This window comes from Hippopotamus amphibius, chromosome 10, assembly GCF_030028045.1.
Source record: "Hippopotamus amphibius kiboko isolate mHipAmp2 chromosome 10, mHipAmp2.hap2, whole genome shotgun sequence".
Lineage (NCBI taxonomy): Eukaryota > Metazoa > Chordata > Mammalia > Artiodactyla > Hippopotamidae > Hippopotamus > Hippopotamus amphibius.
Window position 1 is genome coordinate 94,919,450 of NC_080195.1, and position 26,801 is coordinate 94,946,250.

At 32.7% G+C, this 26,801-nt stretch overlaps 1 protein-coding gene across 1 annotated transcript in view; it reads left to right on the plus strand.

Annotated features, from left to right (window-relative positions):
• NCAM2 (neural cell adhesion molecule 2) overlaps positions 1 to 26,801 on the plus strand; it is a 551,377-nt gene that overhangs the window by 482,335 nt on the left and 42,241 nt on the right. Inside the window, exons 19-20 of the mRNA XM_057696426.1 lie at positions 18,207 to 18,326; positions 20,533 to 20,654. Of these exons, the coding sequence (XP_057552409.1) occupies positions 18,207 to 18,326; positions 20,533 to 20,654 (242 nt within the window). The remainder of the gene's footprint in view (positions 1 to 18,206; positions 18,327 to 20,532; positions 20,655 to 26,801) is intronic.

Sequence of the window (26,801 nt, forward strand, 5' to 3'; positions counted from 1 at the left end):
AAAAATGAAATTAGATCATTCTCTAACACCATATACAAAAGTAAACTCAAAATGGATTAAAACCTAAACGTAAGACCAGAAACATAAAACTCCTAGAGGAAAACATAGGAGAATGCTCTTTGATATAAATCGTAGCAATATTTTTTTGCATCTGTCTCCTAGAGCACAGAAAATAAAAGCAAAAAATAAACAAACGGAATATAACTAAACTTAAGATCTTCTGCACAGCAAAAGAAATTATGGACAAAATAAAAAGATAACCTAGTGAATGGGCAAAATATTTGCATATAACATGACTGATATGGGATTAATATTCAACTTATATAAACAGCTTATACAACCATTCAAAAAACTAACAATTTGATAAAATAATGGTCAGAAGAACTGAATAAACATTTTCTTCCCAAAGAGGAAATGCAGATAGCCAAAAGGCACATGAAAAGATGCTCCATATCACTAATCATCAGGGAAATGCAAATCAAACTACAATGGTATGTCACCTCACACCTGTCAGAATGACTGTCATCAAAAAAACACAAATAACAAAGATTGGCAAAGATGTGGTTTAAAGGTAACCCTTGTATACCATTGGTGGGAATGTAAATTGGTTCAGCCACTGTAGAAAGACCTTTGGATTAGGGTCTGTGATCTTCTGTCCAGGGTAGCATTGTCTTATCCCCCAGCTATTGGTCGGGCCACTCATCCTACATTCTGTTTCTTTAACTCCTTGCCTCAATCAATGATTCTCACCTAATCCTACAAATGTTTGTTCTGTATTCTCTATTTCTTGATGCTCAAATAGCTTTTAGTGAACATGCCTCTTCCTTTGATGAAGTAGTATAGTAGTGACTTAATCCTTTATGACTGTGTTATTTGGGGCAGGATATTTATCCCCTCTAATATGTATATACACATACACATTCCAATTAACATAAATGACTCCCTACTTTGTTTTAATTGAAATAATACATGCTCATTCATTTAATTTAACAAAAAATTTGGATGTACCAACTATACCCAGGTAGGTTTTAGGTGCTAAATGTACAATAGTCCTAGACATTTTAGGTGCTAGAGATACAGCGGTGAACAAAACAGTAGTCTTTGTCATCATAGAGTTTATATTCTAGTGGGAGAAGCTATATTTAATAGATAATATTATAGTATGGTATATTATATTGTATAACACAATCTATGTTTGTGGTGTGCGTGTGTGTGTATGTATATATATACACATACATATATATGTGTGTGTGTGTGTGTGTATGACATAAAAAGCCAGGTAGTGATATGAAGTATGAAGAAAAATGAAACAGATCAAGAAGGTGGAGTATGACTAGAAGTGGGAGTCCACAGCAATTTTAGAAAGAGTGGTCAGGGCAGGACTCTGAGGAGTCCTGAATGAAGTGAAGAGCCCTTTGAGCAGAACTCTGAATGAAGTGAGGGAGTGATTTTACAAAGATGGGCGAAGTCTGGCCAGGGCAGAGGTCAATAGAAAGGCCATTTTAGGTGGAATGCATTATCAGAGGGTAGAGTTAAATGAAGCAATGATTTAAAAGAAAAATAGCCGAGGCCCAAATTCACTGGGGTCCTGTAGCCCTTGGCGAGGATTTTGTATCTTATTCTTAATGATATGGGAAGTCACTGAAAGTCTCATGAGTAATCTTTTTAAGTCAGTATTAGATGAGGTTATTTTCAAATATTGGCATTACTTAAAGGGGTCCTGTGACTAGAGAAGAATCTTTCTTAAATTCTCCTTTATTACATGAAACAAAATTCTAGTGTTATAAAGGTAACATTTGTTTCCTTTTATTATATGTTTAGTAAAGATAGAGAATAGTAAGTGTATTGCACCGCTTTATATAAATTTTCTTTTCTTTTTCTAGACTAATTGAATGCTTTTGTGCTATTTTTGAAATTCCCAGTTTTCACTAGATCTTAAGATACTAATGTTTGCTTTTCTGCTCTGTACTTTCTTGAATTGCTCTTTAAAATATAAAGAGATATCTATTGTTAGATTTTCTCTCTTTTTGGTGGAATGTTTTGACTCTGACAATACAGAGGTCAATCACAATTCAGCATGCTATGGGATTTTTTTTTTTAATGGTATAATGAAGGTAAGCTCTGACTTGCCATGCCTAAAATTCTACCAACACACTTTGGAAATTTATTGATCTGATTTTGTAATAATAGGGCCAAATTCCCTTTTTATAATACAAACACACAAATAGAAATCATACCTTTGATGCGTTAATCCCAAACTTACAGAATGACATTCATTTTTTCATACAGTGAATGACTAGTGGCTATGACATACCAGCCGCTGAAAGGTAGTGAGAGTATAATAACAAAAATTATTCTTCCCATTCTTTCTTGTTAAACTCTGTGTGTGTGTGTGTGTGTGTGTGTGTGTGTGTGTGTACACAGTGGAAGTTTATTTTCTCTGATTTTCTGCCAACTGAGCTAAACCAGATAAATTCAATGAATACTTTTTGATCCCACATCCCATCAACTATTTCCTCCACTTATTTTTGTTATTCTTTATGATGGATTTAACATACAATTTCATTTTTGAAGGTGTTATTATCCTCACCTTATATATGGTACAGCTAATACATATGAACATCTGTCATGCAACTTATGTATTATGCCTTGAAATTAAAAAAAAAAATAAACCTCTTAGAATTTGTCCCTCTCTCAAAAGATAGTAATTTCATTAAAGCTAAATTTTGTCATCCTAAGGTAAAATACATATTCAAGGGTAATCATTTCACAATATATATCCAATCATCATGCTGTATATATTAAATTTATGCAATTTTATTTGTCAATTATATCTCAATAAAGTTGGAAATTTAATTAGTTAATTAGAAATTCAAGGAAAACAAAAAAGCATGTTCAAGATAGCTTCAAAAATATTGGCATTCAAAAGGACCTGGCTCAATATAAGCATTAGCCTATTCAATCATCTACACTCCAGCAGCTTTACAAACTTCACAGTTTCAAGAACACACCTGTGGTTTTGTAGCAAACAATAAGTATTCAAATTTCTTAATAAACAGAAAAAGATTTTTATAACAGAAAGAGGTTACACTTATTGCAGAATTTCCTTCCTTTTTAAGACAAATTTTTTTCATTTTATATGGATACAACACATTTTGCTTATCCATTCATCTATTAATGAACACATGAGTTGCTTGCATGTTTTAGCTTTGGTGAATAATGCTGCTAAAAAATGGGTGTACAAATATCTATTGGGGACCCTGCTTTCAATTCTTTAGGGCATATACCCAGAAGTGGAATTGTTGGATCATATGGCAGTTTGGCAATTTTATGATTTTATCATTAATTTTTCAAGGAATCCCCATGCTATACTATGTGCATTTTAGTTTTCACCAACAATTAACAAGGGATCAGATTTCTGCACATCCTTGCCAATGCTTGATTTTTCTTTTTTCTTTTTCTTTTCTCTCTCTCTCTCTCTCTCTTTTTTTAAAGTAATCATCCTAATGGCTATGAGGTGGTATTTTATTGTGACTTTGACTCTTCATTTTCTTAATGATTAGTGATGTTGAGCATCTTTTCGTATGTGTATGGGCAATTTGTATCTTTTTTTGAGACACCGCTATGCAAGCTCTTTACCCCTTTTTGAATTGGGCTGTTTTTATTTTTGTTTTTATATTTGAGTGTTAGGAGTTCTCTACATATTCTATATTAATCCATTATTAGACATATGATTTGAAATATTTCTCCAATTCTATAGGTTGACTTTCTACTCTGTTGATAGTGTCTTTTGATTAATAAAATTTTAAATTTTCATGAATTTCCATCCATCTATTTTTCTTTTGTTACTTGTCACTTTGGTGTCACATCCAAAAAAATCATTGCCAAATTCAATGTTGTAAAGCTCTTTCCCCTAAGTTTTCTTCTAAAACTTTTATAGTTTTAAGTTTTATATTTAGATCTCTGATACATTTTAATTAATTTTTGCATATATGATATTATGTAAGGGTCCAACTTCATTCTTTTGCATATGAATATTCAGTTTTCAGAGTACCATTTGTTGGGAAGACTATTTTCTCCATTGAATGGTCTTACCACTCTTGTCAAAAATCATTTGAAAAATGAAAAAACTTTAGAAAATCATTTGAGCATATATTTGAGGATTTATTCCTGGGCTTTCTATTCTATTCCATTGGTCTATATGTCTGACTGTATGCCAGTACCACACTGTTTTGATTTCTGTAGCTTTTGTAACATGTTTTAAAACTAGAAAGTGAGGGCCTTCTAGTTTTTTTTTTTTTGACATTGTTTTGGCTAGTTAGGGTCCCTTGTGATTCTGTATGAATTTTAGAATGAGTTTTTCTATTTCTGCAGTAAATGTCACCTGGAATTTTTTTAAGCTCTTTATTGGAATATAATTGCTTTACACTGTTGTGCCAGTTTTTGCTGTACAACAAAGTAAATCAGCTCTATTTGTACATATATCCCCATATCCCCTCCCTCCCGTGACTCCTTCCCACCTTCCCTATCCCAGTCCTCTGAGTCATCATCCATCATCAAGTTAATCTCCCTGTGTTATGCAGCAACTTCCCACTAACTATCTATTTTACATTTGGTAGTGTATATATAATAGAGGTTGTGTTGGATCTGTAGATCCCTTTAGGTACTATTGACATTTTAACATTATTAAGTTTTCTAATCTATGAACATGGGATATTTCCATTTATTTATGTCTTTTTAAATTTCTTTCAGCAATATTTTGTAGTTTTCATTGTGCGACTCTTTAATTTCTTTGGTTAATTCCGAAATATATAATCTTTTTTGATGCTGTTAAAATAAAATCGTTCTTCAATTTTTCTTTTCAGATTTTTCACTGACCGTGTGTAGAAATGCAATTGATTATTGGGTATTTAATTTATAAACTTTTGCTTTGGTAAATTCATTTTTACTTCAGAAAGGATTTTTTGTGGAATCTTTAGGGTTTTCTACATATAGAATCATGTCATCTGCCAACAGAGAGAATTTAACCTCTCTGTTTCTAATTTTAATACCTTTTTTCTTGCCTAATTGCTCTAGCTAGAACTCCTAGTACTGTGTTAAACAGACCTGGTGAAAGCTGGCATCTTTATCTTATTCCTCTTCTTAGAGGGCATATTTCAATCTTTTACCATTGGGGATAATTCACTGTAGCTTTTTAGCATATGGCTTTTATTATGTTGAGGTAGTTTCTTTCTATTCCTAGTTTTTGAGTATTTTTATCATGAGAGAGTGTTAAATTTTCTCAAGTGCTTTTTTCAAGTTGAGATGATCATGGTGGTGTTTTCCTTCATCCTATAATTATGGTGTATTACATTTATTAATTTTTTTGTGTTGAAACATCCTTGCATTCCAGGAATGAATTCTTCTAGGTTATTTTATGTATTCCTTTTATAAGGAATTTGATTTGTTAGTATTTTGTTGAGGATTTTTTATCAATGTTCATAAAGAATAGTGGTCTATAGTTTTATTTTGGTAGTATCTGTCTGGTTTTCTGGGGAGTTTTTGTTGTTTGTTTGTTTGTTTGTTTTGGCCACACCCTGCCACATAAGGGATCTTAGTTCCCTGACCAGGGATCAAACCCTTGGCCCCTGCAGCGGAAGCGGGGAGTCTTAACTACTGGACCTCCAGGGAAGTCCCAGTATCTGTCTGGTTTTAATATCAGATTAATGCTGCCCTCATAGAATGAGGTAGGAAGTGTTTCCTGCTCTTTTTAAAGAATATTTACAGAAAAATTGGTATTAGCCTTTCTTTAAATATTTGATTTTATCAGTGAAGCCATTGAGTCCAGGACTTTTCCTTTGCCATGAAATTTTTTGTAACACTGACTCAATCTTCTCACTAGCTGTAAGTATTTTAGATTTTCTATTACTTCATGACTTAGTCTTGGTAGGTTTTGTGTTTCCAGAAATTTGTCCATTTCATCTAGGTTACCCGATTGGTTGGCATACAGTTGTTCATAGAACTGTCTTATAATCCTTTTTATTTATGTAGAATCAATAGTAATGTCTCCACTTTCATTTTTAATCTTAGTAATAGACTATTTTTAGTCATAGTCTACGTACCTAAAGTTTTTTGAACTTTGCTGATCTTTTTGAAGAACCAACTTTTGGTATCATTAATTTTCTCTGTTGTTTTTCTATTCCCTGTTTCATTTCTCTCTTCTAATCTTAGTATTTCTTTAATTCTGCTAGCTTTGAGTTTATCAGTTCTTCTTTTTCTTATTCCTTTCGTTGTACAGCTAGGTTGTTGATTTGACATCTTTCTTGTTTTTTTTAACGTAAGCATTTATAGCTATAAATTACCCCCTTAGCTCTGTATTTTCTGTTTTTGGTGTATGTTGTTTTCATTGTCATTTATCTCTAAGTATTTGATAACTACCCTTATGATTTCTTTTTCAGTTCCTTGGTTTTCAGAGTGTGGTCTTTAATTTCCATTATTGTGTGACTTTTTGAGTTTTCCTCCATTACTGATTTCTAATATCATCTTGTTATGGTCATAGAAGATACTTTGTATGATGTTCATCTTTTTAAATTTCTTAAGTCTTAATTTCTGGTCTGACCTATGATCTATCTTGAAAAAATACCCCATTGCACTTGAAAATGTTTTGTTGTTGCTTTGAGGTAGTGTTATATATCTGTTGTATATATCTGTTAGCTCTAGTTGGTTTATTTTGTTGTTTAAGCCCTCTATTTCCTTACTTATCATCTGTTTGATTATTCTATTATCAAGTAGTGTATTGAAGTCTCCAACTCATTGTAAAACTGTTCCTCCCTTCATTTCTGTCAGTTTTTGTTTTGCATATGATGGTTTTTCAGTAGTTTATAAATGCTTATAATAGTTATATCTTCTTCCTGTATTGTAACTTTTATTAATGCACAATGTCCTTCATCTCTTGTAACCTTTTTGGATTTAAAGTCTATTTTGTCTGATATTAGTATAGCCATCCCTGTTCTCTTTGGGCTATTATTTGCATGGGTAATCCATTCTTTCACTTTCAACCTAGTCTTTCTTTAGTCTTTGGTCTAAAGTGATTCTCTTATAGACAGCTAACAGTTGGATAACATGATTTTAGTCATTCTGCCTACTCTGTCATTTAATTGGAGAGTTTGATCCATTTACATTTAAAGTAACTACCAATAAGGAGGGAGTCTATCATTTTACTCTTTGTTTTCTATACACCTTATGGCTTTTTTTGGTCCTCATTTTCTGCATTTTTTGTCTTCTTTTGTGTTTAGTTAAATATTTTTTTCATATTGAGATGTTTAAATTCCTTTCTCATTTCCTTTTGTGTATATCCTATAGCTATTTCATTTTTTGGTTACCATGGGATTTCACTTAACATTCTAAAATTGTAACACTCTAATTTGAATTCATACCAGCTTAACTTCAATAAGGTACAAACACTCAGTTCCTTTATAGCTCCATCCCCATTCTTTCAGTGGTTAATATCACAACTTTACATCTTTATACATCGTTTGCCCAAACATGAACTGGGATAATTCTTTTAAACACGTTAGTCTGTTAAATTGTGTAGAAAACAAAATTTGGAGTTATAGAACAAAGTCACAATAATACTAGCTTTTAGAATAATATTTTTGAATATCATAGTCTCAAATAATGTCAAAAACAATCAGCACAGTTACAAACTATTGCTACAGTATTACTAGATTTTATAACTGTCCATGTATTTATCTTCATTGAGACCTGTCTTATTTGTTCCTATGGCTTTACTTACTATCTAGTGTCTTTTCATTTCATCTTGCAGGACTCCCTTGAGTATTTTTTGCAGGGTGTCTAGTGGTAACAAACTTCCTCAGCTTTTGTTTATCTGTCTTATTTATCCCTCATTTTTATAGACAGGTTTGCCAGATATAGGACAGTTTTTTTTTCCCTTTTAGTGCTTTACATAAATCATTCCACTGTGTTTTGTTCTCCAAAGTTTCTGATGAGAAATATGCTGATGATGCTATTGAGGATCACCTGTATGTGATGCGTCACTTCTTTCTTGCTGCTTTGAAGATTCTTTTTCTTTGTCTTTTGCAAATTTGATTATAATGTGTCTTGGTATGGCCTTCGTTGAGTTCCTCTTCCATGAAATGCATTGAGCTTCTTGAATGTTAATCCTCATGGCTGAAGTTTTCAGGTGTTATTTCTCCAGTATATTCTCTTTCTCTTTCTCTTTCTTTTCTTTCTGGAACTCTTACAGTATGTTGTTTGTCCACTTGGTCATGTTGTTGTCCACTGGTCCCTTAAGCTCTGTTTACTTTTCTTCAATCTTTTGTCTTTCTCTTCCTCTGATTCAAAGATTTCCATTGTCCTATCTTTAAATTCATTGATTCTTTTTTCTGCTCTTTCATATCTACCTGTGAATCCCTCTGATGAATATTTCATTTCAGTTACTGCAGTTTTAAGCTTCAGAATTATGTTTTGGTTTCTTTTTAAGTTTTCTCTCTTTATTGGTATTTCCATTTTGGTCATACATTGTTTTCTTGACTTTGTCTGCATCTTCATGTAGTTATTTAAGCATCTCTAACACAGTTGTTTCAAAGTCTTTGGCTAGTATATCTGCCATGAGGTCTTTTTCAGGGACAACTTCTGTTGATCTCATTTTTCCTTTGAATGGGCAATGTTTTCCTGTTTCCTTGCATGCCATGTGATTTTATGTGGAAAACGACATTTGAATCTAATAATGTGGTACTCTGGAAATTAGATTCTCCCTCTTCCCCCAGGTTAACTCTTATTGTTATTGTTCTTTTTTTATTTTGATTTTTTAAAAATTATTGCTGTAGGTTGTGTCTGTGCTGAGATGTAAACCTAAGGTCTTCTCTGGGTGCCAACCTTCTAAATCACCATTGAGTCATTTCAGCCAGAGGAGGAGGAGCAGCAACAATGAGGGGAAGTACAACAACAATGGCTGCCCACCTCTTTGCCTGCACCTCTGTGATCAAAAGCAGCAACCAAAGATTAGAACAAGATCCCTGATATCTAGAAGACAGGGTCCTTTTTACCCACCCTGGCTCCCACAAGCTGTGTGCAGGTTGCTCCAGGAACATATGTACAGTTGCCTACTACTTGGTTGGGGTGGGGATAGTACCTTCTAACATGTGAAATGACCAAAATTTACCATAATTTAATGTCTATGTCTTCTCTGGAAGCTTCAGTCTTTAATAGACTCCAGAATTCCAAAATACCTTCAGCAAACAGATTCTTCCAGTACAATTGTTGTCTAGGTGGAGAGATAGATTCCTAATGCTTCCTGTTCCACCACCTTCCTAGAATCCTTCCTTAACATTTGCATTTCTTAATGTTCATTGAAACTTTGATGTATAGACACTTTCTTTGCACTTTAAAAGTTAAGGTTCAGCTTATTTAAAAAAAATTATGAGGGATTTCAGTGGAATTGTTCAGATGAGCATTGTCAGTTTGTATGAAGTATTCATAAGAAAATGAATTATGCACATGGATGTTTAACCATGGAATTATCTGCTTCATAATTTAAATTCTCCAAAAAACATCTTTTAAAATTCTCCAAGTCAAAATAGTTTAATACCTTTCAAAATACCTATATAGAAATATAATGTAATGTTTTATTCAATGCTAAAAACATATTTACTAATAAAATATTTCTCACTAGTTTTTTAAGGATATGAAAATCCATAAAATATAAACAGCAAACATTCATATTAATTTATTTGAAACACTTGAACAACAAGATACAGAAAAGGACATACATGTTCCCAAATACCTAGAAAAAGTAGAATGTTTGTATGTCCTGAAATTCATTAAAAAAGAGCAAGTGATTGATTAGAACTAAAGGAGATGTGTGGTTCACTATAGAGAAAAGCATGGCCTGTCTAGGAGAAATTTGGAGTATTAAGATGAGTTTAAAAAAATAGTATAAACTTCCTTGAAAATGGAGAGAGAAAAAAATGTAGAGAAACTAAAAACTCTGGGGAAAAAATCTGCCTTGTTCTTGATGCATTAGTTCAGAATCCTACTCACATTCTAAGAAAATTTCTGGGCTATCTTTATGGTTTGATGTGTTGCATAATAGAGAACATAAGTGATAGTCCAAGACCAGTTCATTCCTTTTTATTTGGAAATGTGGCTAGGAAACTTGAATGGGATACACAAAATAAATGGTTTGATTTAGTATTTAAAAATACATAAAAATGACAGAATAAATTGGCCAAAATGCACAATAGGCAGAAGTGGCTGGTAAATGTCTCTTTTCTGCAGTAAGAGACTTAAGAATCAGAACACTTAATAATCAGATTATTTAATCTGACTTTGTTCTGAATCTCTCATTATTGCATCTTGCTGTAATTGTAATGTGCTCCTGTGAACTATAAGAAAAATCACTGAGTTGTATCCATCTTACAGTGCTGGGAATTTGTGAAGATCATCAGCATGGATTTACATTGTTCATTCTAATGAGAATCCAGAAATACATAATTAAGTAAAATATTCTGTGAAAGAGGTTGTGCCCTCTAATAGCTTAAGTTAAAACTTAAAAAGTATATACAGAATTATCATTTTTATTTACTTATAGTTTTTATTTTTATATGTAATTAATGTCTTGGAGAAGAGAATGCATTTTCCTCATGTTCAGGTTTATGAGGACTTTTTAGATTCCTTGCTTACAAGTGATTTTCTGTACTCTGGTTTTACAGGCTGGGATACAAGTGTGGGATAATACATAGCTTTAACTTTAAGATAGAATCCAAGTTATGCTGCTTCTTGGCTGGCTGATCTCCTGAGCCTCCATTTATTTATCTGTGAAATGTAGGGTGCAACCAAACTGGTCTAGTCTAAGCATTCAATGACACACCATCAAACGGCATTTGAATAGTGGATTTTTTGCACAAACAAAAAGTATTACTTGGAGAAGTAAAATGTGCTTTAAATGTTCAGCAACACAAGAATAGAGTCAATAAATTAGTGATAAAGAATAACAACTATAGATTAAACAAGTGTCCTTTTTTGGATCAATTTTTAAATGATCTTTTGTTTGGCATATTTTTTAAAATGTTAATTCAAAACCTCTTTATTGACCTCTCATTCTGCGTTTGAAATATGTAGGCTTTGTGGGGGCTGGAGACAATATATATGATAGGTATGATATATGTTCTGCTCGTAAGATTCTTATAATAAAAAGGTTCTCATAGTAAAACATTCAAATACAAAAATAGGGGGCATAATCAGCAACAGAAAAAATATTTATAAATGTTATTAAGAGGTTAAATAGCTAAAATGAGGCTTAGATTTTTTATACCCTTGGTACAGAGGGTGGCATTTAAATACAAAAGCTTAATTTATGCTCCCTGCCAAGAAAAAGGAGAAAAACAAAAAAGCTTATAACATAAAAATGAATGTAACTAGTACAGACATTTTGAGCAATTAGCACATTTGTGAATGAAAAATAATATTCTGATTACTTTTAATCATCAAGAGATTTCATGAGTATTTTATAAAAACCTATTGTTTGACTGTAATTATATATCTAACATATTTTACGTACTAAGTGGATCCAAAAAAAAACAATTGAACTCCCATTAGATGAATAATTTCTATGCGATAAGAAATATTATATTTTACATTTAAAAGTATGAAGAGTTTATGAAAGTAATTTTGAAGGAACTTTTCTGTTTTTAAATCAAGGTTTTTACAAAAAGTATATTTGAAGGAGAAGCCATTTAATTTCAACTGACAACAAGTACTTCTTGTGTAAAATCTTGCATCAGTTAAAACTCAGTTGTTAAATTGTCACATTGTTTTTATGCATAGTTTATACTCATGATGAAAAAGAACTTAAAAAGCAGTGTAGTAAAGAAAAAACTATGAAAATTCAGAAATGATGAGCTGTGATTTTAAAATGGTGTCATCCATACATTGCTTGAGTAGAAGTCCCACAGAAGCAGCACATAATCATTTTATCAATTTTTCTTTTCACTGGTCATCAAAATGTATATTTGTATGAATTTTTTATTACAAAGAATATATCCATAACTTATTTATATTAGAGTATATATTTATACAAGATATATATCATGACCCATAAAAGTCTCTAAGATACTTTTAAAAAGATGAGATCATAATTTTGCAAATAATGGAATCTTGAAACACAATATAATTGTGCAAAAATACAAATTTATATTTTCAAAAGTAAATGAAACTATGATTGAACTGAGATGATTATTTACATAAACTGCTTAAGAAAACTTAAAGATACTTTGTGTTAATAATGAAACTATCCCTGAAGTCATTCTTATGTATAAAGAATAACTGCAGTCAAAGTATTTAAAAATTCTACATTAGGGATAAAAAAGGTAAAAAATTACTTTTATTTTTATTCGAGCCTGTTGCAAACTTTTGCAGAAAGGAGTCAAAGATTTCTCTCAAAAAAAAAAAAATGTTCTTTTTTGGTTTGGTTTATTTGTTTAAAGAACAAAAGCTGAATCTCAGGTGAGAAACTTCAGGGATTTCATTACATTTTCAGATTTATCTGAGGAGATTAACAACAAGTGTAATTTTGAATGATGCAGTTCTATCCGAGCCAGGCTTTGTAATTTCTCATAGCTATCTGACATGTTTCACAGTTCTTGACAACCTGAACAGTTCCATTTTAGGTGATGGAACATCAGTTCTACATTGAGGGAGTCCTTATCGCCTTACAGTGAATGACAGGAAAAACCCATGGAGAGATCTGGGGTTTAAGAGAGTGAAGAAAACATGGCTAAATTTAATCTCACTGTAGACCTTTGCTCAGCATAATTAGTTTGTAAATATGTAACGTATTTTTCTCCAAGGGTTGTAAATGTTCTGTAGCCTCTGCTTCTCTTGACAGCCAAAGGGAGGAATTTACAATCTATTATCTGAGCAAACAAAACTTATTTTGTTCAACTGTTAATAAAATGTGATTCCCTTCTTAAAGAGAGAATACAACTTCAAATTTTTCTCTCTAGTAATATCATTTCCATACTTGTAAAAGTAATGTTTAAAAAGTTCCTATTTGCCTTTCATTTGCCAGTTAAAATGTCATTGTTTTTATGTATTTCAATATTTTGTTGTACTTTTTACATTTATAGCCAGGTAACAAAATGGCCATTTTTGAAATTCAATTATATTTAAATCAAGCAGAAGCATTACATTAGTGAGGGAAATCAGCTTTTTTATAGAACCTGGCTCCTGTTGCCATGTCAAAGAAAAATTCATGATTGTTTATAATTTTCAAAAGAATTGCATTATGCTTTCCAAATCACGCTGACTGAATATAACTTTGAGAGACCTTAATGTATGCCATTTGTCTTTAGAGAACTTTTAGTGGTTTGTAATCTAGACCTACTTTCACCTAATTTTTGAGTTTGAATTTCTAATAAATTATAGAGAAAGAACCCATCCCACATGCTAGTTTGTGGTTCTGTGGTTCTATTGTATGGACACATTTGGGGGAAGAAAGTCTTTCATTAACTAACTTCATAATTTGAGGTGCTCTATTGTAGAGTACACAGCCTTTGTATTTCAAGTGGTGGTTTCCTTTCAAGCCCTACCTTGTGTATTCAAAAACCGTATGTTTGGTAATATGCCAGTAAATTACGGATGATTTCATGTGTATATCCTCTCTTTAAAGAAAGGCAAGTCAAATTACAGATTCAGGCTTTGCCTCCCTTGAATCTTTTCCTTTCCCTCCCTTTAAATTAGTCCCAATTTATGGAGTTCTTTCTATTTCACACAGTAATCTTTATGTTCACACAATGTTAATAAGCCTCATAATAAGGGTTATTGTCCCAAAACCTTTAGAGTCAGAACTCAAAAGCAGATTGACTTCTTGTATATAAACTTTGTAAAACTGGCATTAATAGGTTTACTTCCACGCCTCCCCCCCTATAATTTGGAAGGTCCTCTATAAGGCCTTCCCCTCCACTTTACCTTTGAGTGTTTTAGCCCAATGTTGTAATAACAGCTCAGCCATAATTTTACCCTCTTTGCCCCTCTCCTCCACAAACTGCTCTGCTGTGAAACTCAGTAAAGGGGAGAGTCTTGACACAGGAAAGAAAAATAAAAGGAAACATGGGAAAAATCATTTCTGAATTGATCATAATATAATCAAAGTAATAGGTTTCCCCTTGATAGAGGCAGAGGGACCCTCAGAGCGCCTCACAATCCCTATGAAATGTTAGAGGAAGAGGAATACTGACAATCCAGGCCAGACAGAGATTTTACTAGAATTACTCAGGTAAATTCAAGTAGAATGTGGAGTAGCTTTTCTTTGTTGGGGGGGGGGGGGAGGGAGTTGTTGTAATTGCTTAATCCAAGTAATATCCTCAATTTTCCCTTATTTGATATGCTCTGATACTTTGATAGCTCTATTATTTTCCATTTTTAACCTAAAAAGATGAACAGGCTGATCTCCACACTTCTGATGAAATGAAGAATTTATTTAGAATTAAAAGTATGTGCTTTAAATTCTGTTGCTTTGTGCCCATAAAGACAAACAATTGAGCATTACCAGTTCCAAACAACTGAGTTGCAGTCTATCTCATGATGTTAAAACAATGGTAGCAGCTGCATCTTTACATAGCATGAGGGTGAGTCAAAAATTATCCACACTCTGGCTGTAGAATTTATTTTAATTAACTTTTAGAAAGACAAATACATAATTTTTTGACATAATTTCCTTGCTTTTCAATACACTTTGCCCATCTGTCAATAAGCTTTCATATTCCCTCATTAAAAAATGTTTTAGGCTGAGCTGCAAGCCACGAATGCACCGCTGTCATCACTTCTCCATCGAGAGTAAATATTTAACCTCAAAATGAACTAATCCACAACAGACTTAGGTTTTGAAAGGTTTGTGCAAGATGGGTACCAAAACAACTCATGGAAGAGCATAAACAGAAGCATTTGGATATCTGCAAACTGATATTCTAAGGAAGGTGAAAGTTTCTTAAAGAGAATCATTACTGGTGATGAGACATGGATTCATCACTACAAGCCTGAAAGTAAACAGCAGAGTATGGAATGGAAACATCCCCAAATCTGACCAAGAAGAAGTTCAGAAGTCAACCATCAGCTGGAAAATTGATGCTTACAGATTTCTGGGATTCTCAAGGGCCAGTATTGGAACATTATCAGGAAAAAGTTTCAACAATCAACAATGCTCATTACAGTGAGATGCTTATTGAAGAGCTGAAGAGTAAATTTACAATTAAATGCAGAGGGCTGCCTTCCAAGGGGGTTGTGATCTTGCATAACAATGCATGTCTGCACACTTCTGCCCACACTGTTGACATTCTGCAAAAACTTCATTTTGAGGTGCTAAAGCATCTTTCCTATAGTCCTGATCATGCTCCATCAAACTTTCACCTGCTTGGTCCCCTGAAAGTGGCCCTACGTGGACAAAGATTCATTTTTGATGAAGAAGTGAAGACAGCAGTGCATCCATGGCTCGCAGCTCAGCCTAAAACAATTTTTCATGAGGGAATACGAAAGCTTGTTGATAGATGGACAAAGTGTATTGAAAAGCAAGGAGATTATGTCAAAAAATGATGGTTGTCTTTTCTAAAAGTTAATTAAAATAAATTCTACAGCCAGAGTGTGGATAATTTTTGACTCAGCTTTGTAGAATACGGAGAGGCATGTCACATACCAAAGTTGTCTGTAACAGTAACACATCTATGGCAATCTTTCATATATTCTTGTGTAGCCTATTCTCTATATAGATTATCTGTGCAAATGTTAATATTCATGTGTCACTAAGATTATTTTACCTGTAAACATAAAACATTTTTCCATTAAACAGAAAGTCAAAGATGAATAAATTTTAGCTAATCCATTATTTTGTATTATTTCATAGCCTGAAGATAATATCCCCATCTGCATAAATAATTGATATATAGTGATTATTTCCTGAATCACAATTTTTTATCTATACCTTCTTTCAACTTATTTTTATACTTTTGTTTCTATGACATTTAATGAAAGTGTCTTTTTAGAAGTTGAGAGACCAACTCAGCCCTAAGACTTGGTTGAATCTCAGCCAGTGGTGGAATCTGGCCCAGAGCCACATGACTTTTTTCATGAGTCTAAAGCCTGTATCACTAAGTGTCTTATTACAAAGGTTATTGCAGTCTGGCTAGTTCCTGCATGAATCTCTCATATGTTCCCATGCTACATCAAGGCATTCTTCATTAGGTTGAAGAGGAAGATAATCAAACACAAACTACTCCACAATAGTACTGATGGTCCAAGGGCCCAAGCATTTTGTTACAAGCCCTGAAGAATAAACACATTATTTAGCATTATATATTTATAAAGCATTAATCTCTGAAGGTCTAGCTCAATTTGGTTTTAAATTTGCTGTATTTCTTAAGTGATTCAATGATAAAATATCATAAATTTTTAACTCTTGAATTCCTTCTTATGCTGACCTCAAGCAGAAGCTTTCTCTCATAAGGTCAGTAGGATTCCAACTTCTTAGCATTTTAGCTGCCTAACACTTAGTTTGATTCCCTCTCCCTTCTCTTAATCTTCATGACCAGCTTCACCTGTCCACTAATGTCTCTCCATTGTAGCTGTATTCATTTTCTTGGGCTGATATTATGTATTTCACTGAGTCCAGTTCACCAGCCAACTGGGTCTGGGTTTCCTGAAAAAGCTCACAGGTTGTTACCCTGTCGGAACTAATTGAATTCAAGTCTTAATTTTCTGATTTATCTTGTAGCTTCTAATTAGTTGTATTTCCCTGCCAATCTGTTTTTTCCCAGTTGGCCTCCCTTAACTTTTACACCATGTGTTTTCACCTGAGGCTGGACAAGGCCATGCACTTTCAAAAGCAAGTTCAGTTTTCTTACAAGGTAGAGAAACTGAGAGATACAAGTGTAAATTTCACTAATTGGAAATGTATCCTTTCTAATGATTTTGAAAAATATATACTGGATTAAATAAGGTCTGGTTGATATCTGAACCATTTCTTTGCCATTAATATTTATTTGGTATATATGATAATACTGGAGAAAAGAAGGGAGCCCAAGGAAGTATCAAATCAAATTCATTAAGTATATTCATTCAACATAAAATGAAAAATCTTATTTAGTGAATATATATTATAATGTAACTAATTATCAGAAACATGTTAATAAATTATATTGAAATTTTATTGAATGTGTATCATCTTCAGTCATTGTTCACATTAACCAATAGTCCTACAAATATAATCCTGGTTTAATCTTTTATTTTATGATTGATTATATCTTCTGTTATGAATTGATCATTTGACTTTAAATTATTATGCAAACCAGACATAACTTCATTTTGATTGTTCATCAAGGCATTGCCATTTCCACTAGTTAAGTTTTGCCCTGTTTAGCAAAAACAGTAGGGATAGAGGCAACTATGGAATTTCATTAGCTGCACCAAAGGAATTTGTGAAGACATAAAATTTTGAAATCTGCAACTGTATTTAAAACTTTCTGGCAAATTAAAAGGGCTGCCATGACCCAAGGGATGTTTCCAATAAACTTTTATATCCCTATACTTTTTCAAATTCTTTCTTCTCCTTTGTGTCATGTTGAATCCAGGCCTGGTATCGTATATAATTGAGAAGAAATTCAGAGAGAAAATAAAAGATATGACAAGCTTCAAGCTAGCATTAAAAACAATTTGATTCAATTTGAGATTATTCAACAAATGATCCACTATTACAGTAGTCAACTTAGTGACAGTTCTTTGACATGACTCAAACACCTTGTATTGGAGGCCATATTCTAGATATTGAATTCTATATCTCCATTAAATTCTATAGGAATCATCTATTTTGAGTAGACAAAATATTTGTGGTGCATGCAGTAAAGATGTTTTATTTAAATCCTTTTTATTTCTTGAATATTAAAAAGATAAAATATTTTACTTTCCACTTTGTGAGTTATAATATCACAAAAGGAACTACTAATTTTCTTCTTTGAAAGTTACTGCATGTGGGTAGAAAGCTAAAATAGAGATGAAGAAGAGGATTGTTCACAAATCATTCTCTTATGTGTATTTCTTATTTTTTTTCAGGTATTTTGTGGAGAGATTTATAGTGATATTGTTCACTCGGCTTTGTAATATTTTGATTTGTTTTACTTATTAAAATGCATTAATCATAGGCATATGTTTTTTTCTTTTAGCAATGGTTGTTTTGAGCAACCTGGAACCAAATACAACTTATGAAATCAGGGTTGCAGCTGTAAATGGAAAAGGACAAGGAGACTACAGTAAAATAGAAATTTTCCAAACATTACCAGTTCGTAAGTAATCCTCTCTTTGTTCTTTGCTGCTATGCCCTTCACTTGCAAATTTAAATGGAATTTTAAAGGGGCATTTCAATAATCTGAGGAAGTGAATTATGTCTTTGTTGAAGTGGTTTCAGAAGATGGTGACATCTCAGATTTATAAAAAATAACTTTGTTCTGGAACAAGGGAAAAAGAAAAGTGCACTGCAATATATACAGTAAAATCGCTCTCAGGAAATTGATCCAATCAGGAAGGTATCCTACTTATTCAGTTTGATTAATTAGATTGCAGTGCTCAGACTATAGTCCATGAGAGAGTAGAAAAGTGTCTGTGTAACATGTTTCATGTTCTAGTCTTTTGCTGAGGCATGGCCATTGCCTTTATTCCATGAATTACTTAAGTGTGACAAAAAGGTACCACTAAATTAATCCACTGCAATGGTCACTGAAGAAAAAGAATAACTATTGCAACCTCCTTCTTGTCACCATCCTGTTTTGGAGTGTTTCAAGTCAACTACATTTACATGAGGTTACATAAACTTAAAACAGTATAGATTTCCTTTATGTTGAATAAATTGTTAAATAAATGTGAGAAAACTAAACAAACACCATTATATAATCTATACATAAGCCTGCCATAGTTGACCACAGTAATTATTATCATAATTTGTGACCAGTTTTCTGTTGGTTATCATAAAATGTCAGATGTGTTCTCTTGTCTTCGTTCTTGATGCCAGTGTCTTTTTCAGTCCCTCTTTATTCTTTCACCAGGATGACTGCAAGTACATCTTGACTCATAATCCTACTTTCAGACTAAAATGATTCTATAATGACTTTGCATTATTTAAATAGAGATCTATCCCTTCTCTGATTATAATCCTCAGCAATACCGCCCTTCATAGTTAGTCTTTCTCATATTCTCTTACAGTTCTTTTAAGACATTATTGTACTGTTTTTTGCAGAAGTTTTAATTCATTTATTGAAAATACATTGTTGCATATAAATCATGTTATGTCATAATAGCTTCACACTAATTTAATTAACTTTAAGGAACAATCACTGTATAATTTCTCCATTTACCTTATTTTTATATGGCTGTACCACACATACAAGGCTATTTTACTATTTACTTGCACGCCAACACTCTCAATTGTCATATTTCTTTAATGATTTGCCTTGTCTCAAATAAAATACTCACTTGCTTAAGTTTATAAACACTGTATTAGAAATAAAGGTAATCTGCTGAGAAAAAACCCAGATTCTCCAGTTTTGGGGTCATGCTGTCCTCTCCACTATATTCTGCTTAGTTTATCTGTCTTGGCATTCTTCTGAGTAGATCAGCTACTACAGTTTTCTGGAACCTTGCACATTAAAGCATGTCCACTTAGAGTTTCTTAGTATTACCTTATCCATATCCATATCCATAAGGAATTGGAGGAAACAGAGGCAAAGGATGCCAGTGCATGCCCAAAGACATCACATAAGTGACACAGAACAGCGAATTCCCATTCCAAGTTGTCAAACATCCTTCACAGAGGCATCCTTCACAGAGAAAATCCTTCCACTTCAGTAGATCCCTGTTCATATTAAAAATATAAGTATCTTTATTATAAGACCATCTCCACGTGAAGAATAACACCAAAGGAAGTATTTACATGAAGCTAGAATTAAAAAAAAAGAAAAAAGATTTGAAACCCATCTATGGATTGGATTCTACAAAATTTCTTTATTCAAATCTACATCTAGCTAAAAACTGTTTATTAAAGCAGATAACTACTTGCTAAGTTATTATATTTCTTGATAGGTATATATTTTATATATTTTGGTGGCAATATGTTTATATTCAGACCTATTTACAAAATGTTTACAAAATAAACACATTAGAAAAAATGTAGTACACTATTAATACAAGAAATGAAGTTGTACATTTGTGTAATATAGTGAGTTCTATTCTCAGAGCATTTGCAATATAAATGATATATTTGGTTCTGAAGTTTCACAATTTTGACATGATACTTCTAGATTTATGAATGTTTCTGTTTCTTGGATGGGTAAAAAGAGGATCAGAGGTTATATCACAGCAAAGGACAAACAGAACATGATAAACCCAGGATAACATCACACATTTTGATTACATGACAGTGTTGTTTTTATTAAAATTCAGTTTCTCTCTATATATGAGGTCTGTGCAAATATCAAGAGCATTGTATTGCATATACAGGTGAACCAAGTCCTCCATCAATACATGGACAGCCAAGCAGTGGGAAGAGCTTTAAACTCAGTATCACCAAACAAGATGATGGAGGGGCCCCTATTTTGGAATACATTGTAAAATATAGAAGTGTAAGTACCCTGTTTATTATCATTTTGCACAGTGTTTTCAAGTTGCATTAAATTTGCACTGAATTCATAGATATATCAGAAGTGAATGTATATTAACAGCAATGATAAATGGTTCTCATAGGAATTCAAATGCTAATTTTCCATTGCTGAAATCCATCATTATATGTTGTAGAATGTTTGCTTGTTTGATTTTTGTAAAATCTAAGCATAGATAATCAAAATAATGCTGTGGTTTTCATCTTGTGATTTCTAAACTTAGCAACATTTCAGCAATGAGATGCCATTTTCCCTGTTTTTCTGACAAGTTTAGCAGGATGTTTCACCTTTCACTCTGCTTGATTTTAGTAACTTCAAGCTAAGCTATAATCTCAGTTTTAGTTACTGCAGGTAGAATAAACAAATCACACTTCAAATTTACTTTATTTTTCATTTTTATGAATTATTAAATTATTAACTCAAAATACATTTATTATTTAATATAGATTTTTTAAAAAAATCATTTTAATCAACCTTTAACAAAAAATGGCCACATTTAACTTGAGAAAGAGGAAATAGATTTCTTCAAGTTGAATTAGCACTAACTAATATGGGATTTTGGATAGCTCACAGATCCCTTGGGACTTGTCATCTATGTAGGGGATGAAGGATGTCCTCTGGCTGCAGATAGGGAATAAAGTCACCTGACAGACTTTGCCTTCATCTGAAAATGATTTCATAGTCCACTAGAAGTGATTTCTGTTAACAAATTTGCCATAGGAACCACTGAGTATTTGTGTCTACTGTGGAATATGTTAAAAGTGAAATACAATTTAAAATTAAACTTTGCAAAGTTTATTTACTAATGATTATGATTATCCCCATAATACCATGTCAATTCTATTTATTTTATTTTTTTCCTCTTCCATCCTTTCAGAATTCCCTTTAATACATTTAATAAATTCCCTTAAATGTTTCCTTGATAAAAACAAGTACAACTATCATTTTTAATTCACATACATTTTTTTATTCCAGCACCTACTCATTTCTTGCAATTTTTGCTATGTAATACCAAATTTAAAATTTATCTGGCTTCCAGTTGGCATGAGTACTTTTTTGTGTTTGTTTGCTTGTTTGTTTCTTTTATAGTGTCAATGTAATGGTGGTCTCACAAAACAGATTGAAAAATATTCCCTGTGTTTCTCCACATCAGGCAAAACTTGGAAATATAGGTGATCATCCTATTTTAATTTTTTTTAACCTTCTGTTTTACTAATGTTTATGATTAGCCCCATAATGTCTCAATTTCATGTTTATGTTTGCTGAACACCTATTAATACTTTCCAAGTTTATTATATTTTTGAAAATAGTGTAATTGCTCCTTAATAGTATGTAGATGAACTTTAACCCTTTTCCTACAAATCCACAATTTCTAAGTTATAATATTGTTGCTTTTAAATTCAAACATCTAAATTTTGAAGGCTGGTAAAAAGGGAGATTAACTTTGAGTAGCATACGTCAACAATTAATTTTAGACACTAGTTCAGTCTTTTAAATTTCCGACTGATAGTCCCTTCCCAGGACCCCTCTTTGTTGCAGGTTTCAAGCTGGGGATGATGAACAACTGTGTGTGTCTTACAGCTTATCTACCACGGAGGCTCCACACCTCCCTTCCAAAACAACTCTGAAAGGCTCACTTGTCTCTCTATGAATCTAATGGTGTCTTAGTAGTCAAACCAGGTGTCTTAGCCATTCTTATTTGACCATCTGGAAACTCTTTGGAAGGGAAGGAGTCTCTCTTTAAGGGTCATAGGCTTAAAACAAATTAATGGGAATTAAACTGGGAGAAAAGAACTTGAATGCAGATTGTGACCTACAGTTGCACCCAGAAGAATTTATGGTAAAAAATCCATATGGATGGTAAGAATTTGTAGGGAACCTCAATAAAATCCCATGATGAACCCTGAAATTCAATGACAAGTTGTAAAAATATGCTTAATATTCTCTGTGTATAATTTCTACCTAAAACTAAAAGCTATGCTTGTCTTGGCCTTCTAAAGAGTTGATATTGGAAATAACACAAATGTTAAATTGAGTTTAACCAAAATTGTTAATTTCAATTGATAATAGCAATTATTTATTATTTCAAATTGTATCCTTTCTTCATCTATGCATGATTTTTATTAATAGAGTATGCATATTTAGGAATGCTATGACTTTGTTCCGCTATACAGTCAGGCTTCCAAAATGTTTTTCCTTATGTTCTTTCATCCTTAGCATGTTGGCTTTTGTCTTCATATAGATTATCTTGTGTTCCTAAGATGTTGCCCTCATATCTACATTTAGACTATGAAGAGAGCAAAAACAACAAAAGGAGCAATAGGCTATTATAAGCTGAATTTGTTTTCCAACAATACCACACACATTTTTCAAAAACTCCACCAAGCTGAATTAGAATTATGTGTCATTAGAGAGAGTATGTCTGATGACCACCACTGAAAGGAAGGTGTTATAGTTGGAAGTTGGGTCAGCTAAACAATGGAGTCTTCAACATATTGTTAAAGTAATTACCTTTATCATTATAAAGGCCATCTCAGTCTGCTAGGGCTGCTGTAACAAAATGCCACAGACCAAGTGGCTTAAACAACACAAATGTGTTTACTCACAGTTCTGGGGTCTGGGAGACCAAGGTCACAGTGTCAGGAGGTTTGGTTTCTCCCAAGGCCTCTCTCCTTGGCTTGTAGGTGGCTACCTTCTTACTGTGTCCTCACATGGCTTTTTGTCTGTGCACACGCATCTCTGGTATTTCTTCCTCTTCTTATGAACATATAAGTCCTAGTGAATTAGGGCTCCATCATAAGGACCTCATGTATTCTCAATTACCTCTTTAAAGGCTACATCTCCTAATAGAATCACATTGGAGGTTAAAACTTTAATATATTTATGTGAGGGGGTGTACACAATTTAGTCCATAACAATGCTATCTGTCATGAATCCTAGGTATCTAAAAAGACACACTATTGGCACTTTGGGTGGCATAACAGTGGTCCATCCAGAACTCAACCACACCTTACAACATGCTTAGCATCTCCCACCCCACTCACTCTGTTTTGAGTAGTGGTCCCGGTCATTGTTAAACCAAAAATATTCACTACATCTGTTTAGAGCCAATTAGATTCACAAAATTGAAATAGATATTCAAGGGGAAATATATGTATATATGTAAATACTGTTTTAAATGATGACTGAAGATATTTTGGTTTCCTTAATGTGGATTAGAATTAGTCTTTTATGAGAAGTTATGTGTGAAACATATATGGGACACAGATAAGCAAAGTGTTAAGCAAAATGAAATTAGAAATTTTTGAGTGATTCAAATTTACATAAATCATCAATATATTTTAACGTTACACATAGTTAATATGTCTCAGTCTCAGATTAAAACTTGAAAAAGAACAAGTTTTGTTTTCAGTGAATCTCTGGTTTCCATTGTTTTGCCTTTCTTCTCCCCCACCCCCAACCAACCTAATGTTAGCAATGCCCTGCTTTTGGCTATTTATGCAATATGTATGCTTATTCTATCAATAAAAGAAAGTTTTAGTTCCTCCTCAATTCCATCTCATTTCTGTCTTGCCAACCCCATCCTCTTAATTTCCAATATCCAGCTTTTTCTAATTACAAAAATTACTAGAGGATCTCTTTTTAAATCTCATAATGAAAATGATTGGTTGCATAATTCACACATAGCTATAACTGACTGATGATCAATTACTGGCTTACTGTTCTTAAGCCCCCTAGCATTTTAGCAGGGAACGCTGTTTTACTGGTAGAGCTTTGGGCTTCTACAGTAAGATTTGTAAAGGTAATTCTTCATACCTTTTATATTGAAAACAACATATTGCTAAATCTTGGAAGATAAAAAAGACAAAATATATATAATCATAAATAAAGTGATATTTTTTCGCATTTTGTAATGGAAAAAAACTGAACCTTCCAGAATTTGGGTGACTTGGTAATGGGTGGAGATGGGGATCAGAACGTGAGACGATAGCAGAAACAATTTTGTAGCAATAAGGGCTGAATTGAAATTTGCCTCTAGAAATTATATTGACTCCTCAACCACTCTCCCATCTTAACTCACCTGCCTAGCTCCTGTGCATCCACATACAGCTGTTCTAGTCCACTTCATCTTTACCATATCATTTAGTGGTATGCCTTGTACTCAACTACACTCAAATAATCTTCATATTTCTTTATTTTTCTCTCCCACCTTTTACCACCTCCTCCATCCTGCAAACATCATGCTGGGTAGGTCCAATTGCAAATTCCAAGATTCAGTGTAAAGTTATATTCACGTGGTCAAACAATAGCCCATTTGGGGAAGGAATAATTTTCTCCACATTTTCTTTCTCAACAGGTTACTTCTTGATGTTAAAAACTTGCATGTTCAAGATTTGGTTGCTAAATATTTATAGCAGCCTTTGCCTTGATATTTGCACTTAAAATAATAACTATTTCAAAAATAACTTAATTCTCTCTTTTCTTTGTATGATTCTAAGCCACTTCATGTATTAGTTTCTTAAACTGCATGAATTCCACAATGGAGTAAAGTTCAGATGAACAACTTGAAATTTTATTTAGCTATATGCAGCACATTTTTTTAATTGGATAATCTCTGTGGAAATAAAATAGGTAAATTCAAAAAGTAAAGAACACCCTTATGATGTTTTCATGATTGTGTCTTCGACCCTATCTTTCAAATCCCCTGTGCACAGGACTATATGTTTTATAAGCTAAGAAACAAAATTAAGATAATGCATTCCTTATGTGAGTGTTGATTTATAGCAGACAGTGACTCTGAGTATTTTAACCTGCATTTCACTGGAAAAGGGAGACTAATCATATCGTAATATAAAAAATGTTTAACTTCCTATAGATTATGAATCAGGAAACACATATTATTCTATGTTATCTTGTAGTAGCACAAGTTTTTCCAGTGGCCTATTGAGAAGACAGAATTTATTAGAACAGAACTTGAGAAATAAAAACAGAATTAGATGACTTCATGGATCCTTTGTGAAAATTAACATCTATAATGTCAGTGAGATTAAACAATGTATTTGGAGAATAAAGACAAACATTACTCTCATAATGTGTATAAAAATTAAAGCACTTATATTATGTACAGAATATTTCATCTACTTTGTATTGTAATGTCAATAAAACCCTATATAATTTAATAAATGGTTTTTATGTGCTTCCATTAGTTTTTCACTGTTTTCTCTCTAGTTTGATGATAGGTATAGGATCATAACTATTGTTTAGTGTTGGTATATAAAGTAAATTTCCTGAGCTAAGAAGGGCTCGCCCAATAAAATTAGTAACCTAACATCATTGTTGAGGAATATAGGGACCAGCAAGACTGCTGTAGCGTATGTTTCTAGGTCATAATTGACCTTCTTAAGCCTGACTTAAATCTGGAAAGTTGTGTCTCAGCGGCCCTAGAAAAAGAAAAAGTAATTTTGAAAAGGGTATTATCATAATAAATAAGTAGAATTGAGATTTTGTTGTTGAGAGAACTTGTTTTCTAATCTATAATTAGTAATTTATTAATAACATTTCTTTCATTATGTTTAGGTGTGTACCTTGACAGTTATTTAAAGCCATCAGTTTAAGTTCTGAAATATTTTCCAATATTGATAGCTGTGGACATTAAAGAGTCCTCAACTTTTTGGTATTTTTTCTTTGCTGCTAGTGAAAGTGATGGTTTTTATTTATCCTTGTATTCATAGTATCAAATACACTAATTGTTGTCTGAATGAGTAAATGCATCAATGACTCAATAGATATGTTAGTTTATAATGTGAATTATAAATGATCCTGTATCTAGATTAACAAATATAAGAAATAATAAGTACAAGGGGAAAAAACTTGCACTGTGTGAATTTTCATGGAATGTGAGAACACAGAAGGTGATGAATAGGAAAAAATTGATCTTATTTTTCCTTAAAGAAGTATCTGGGTTATGGAGAGTAGGAACAGGTAAAGTAGACTCTAGCTTACAAAATTTTACCAAGCTTCAGGCCTAGGAGCAAAGGCAGTTTGAATCAGCTATAATAATTAAAAAGAGATTAGAATTTGAAACTCTCCTAAAAACTTCCAAACCTTGCA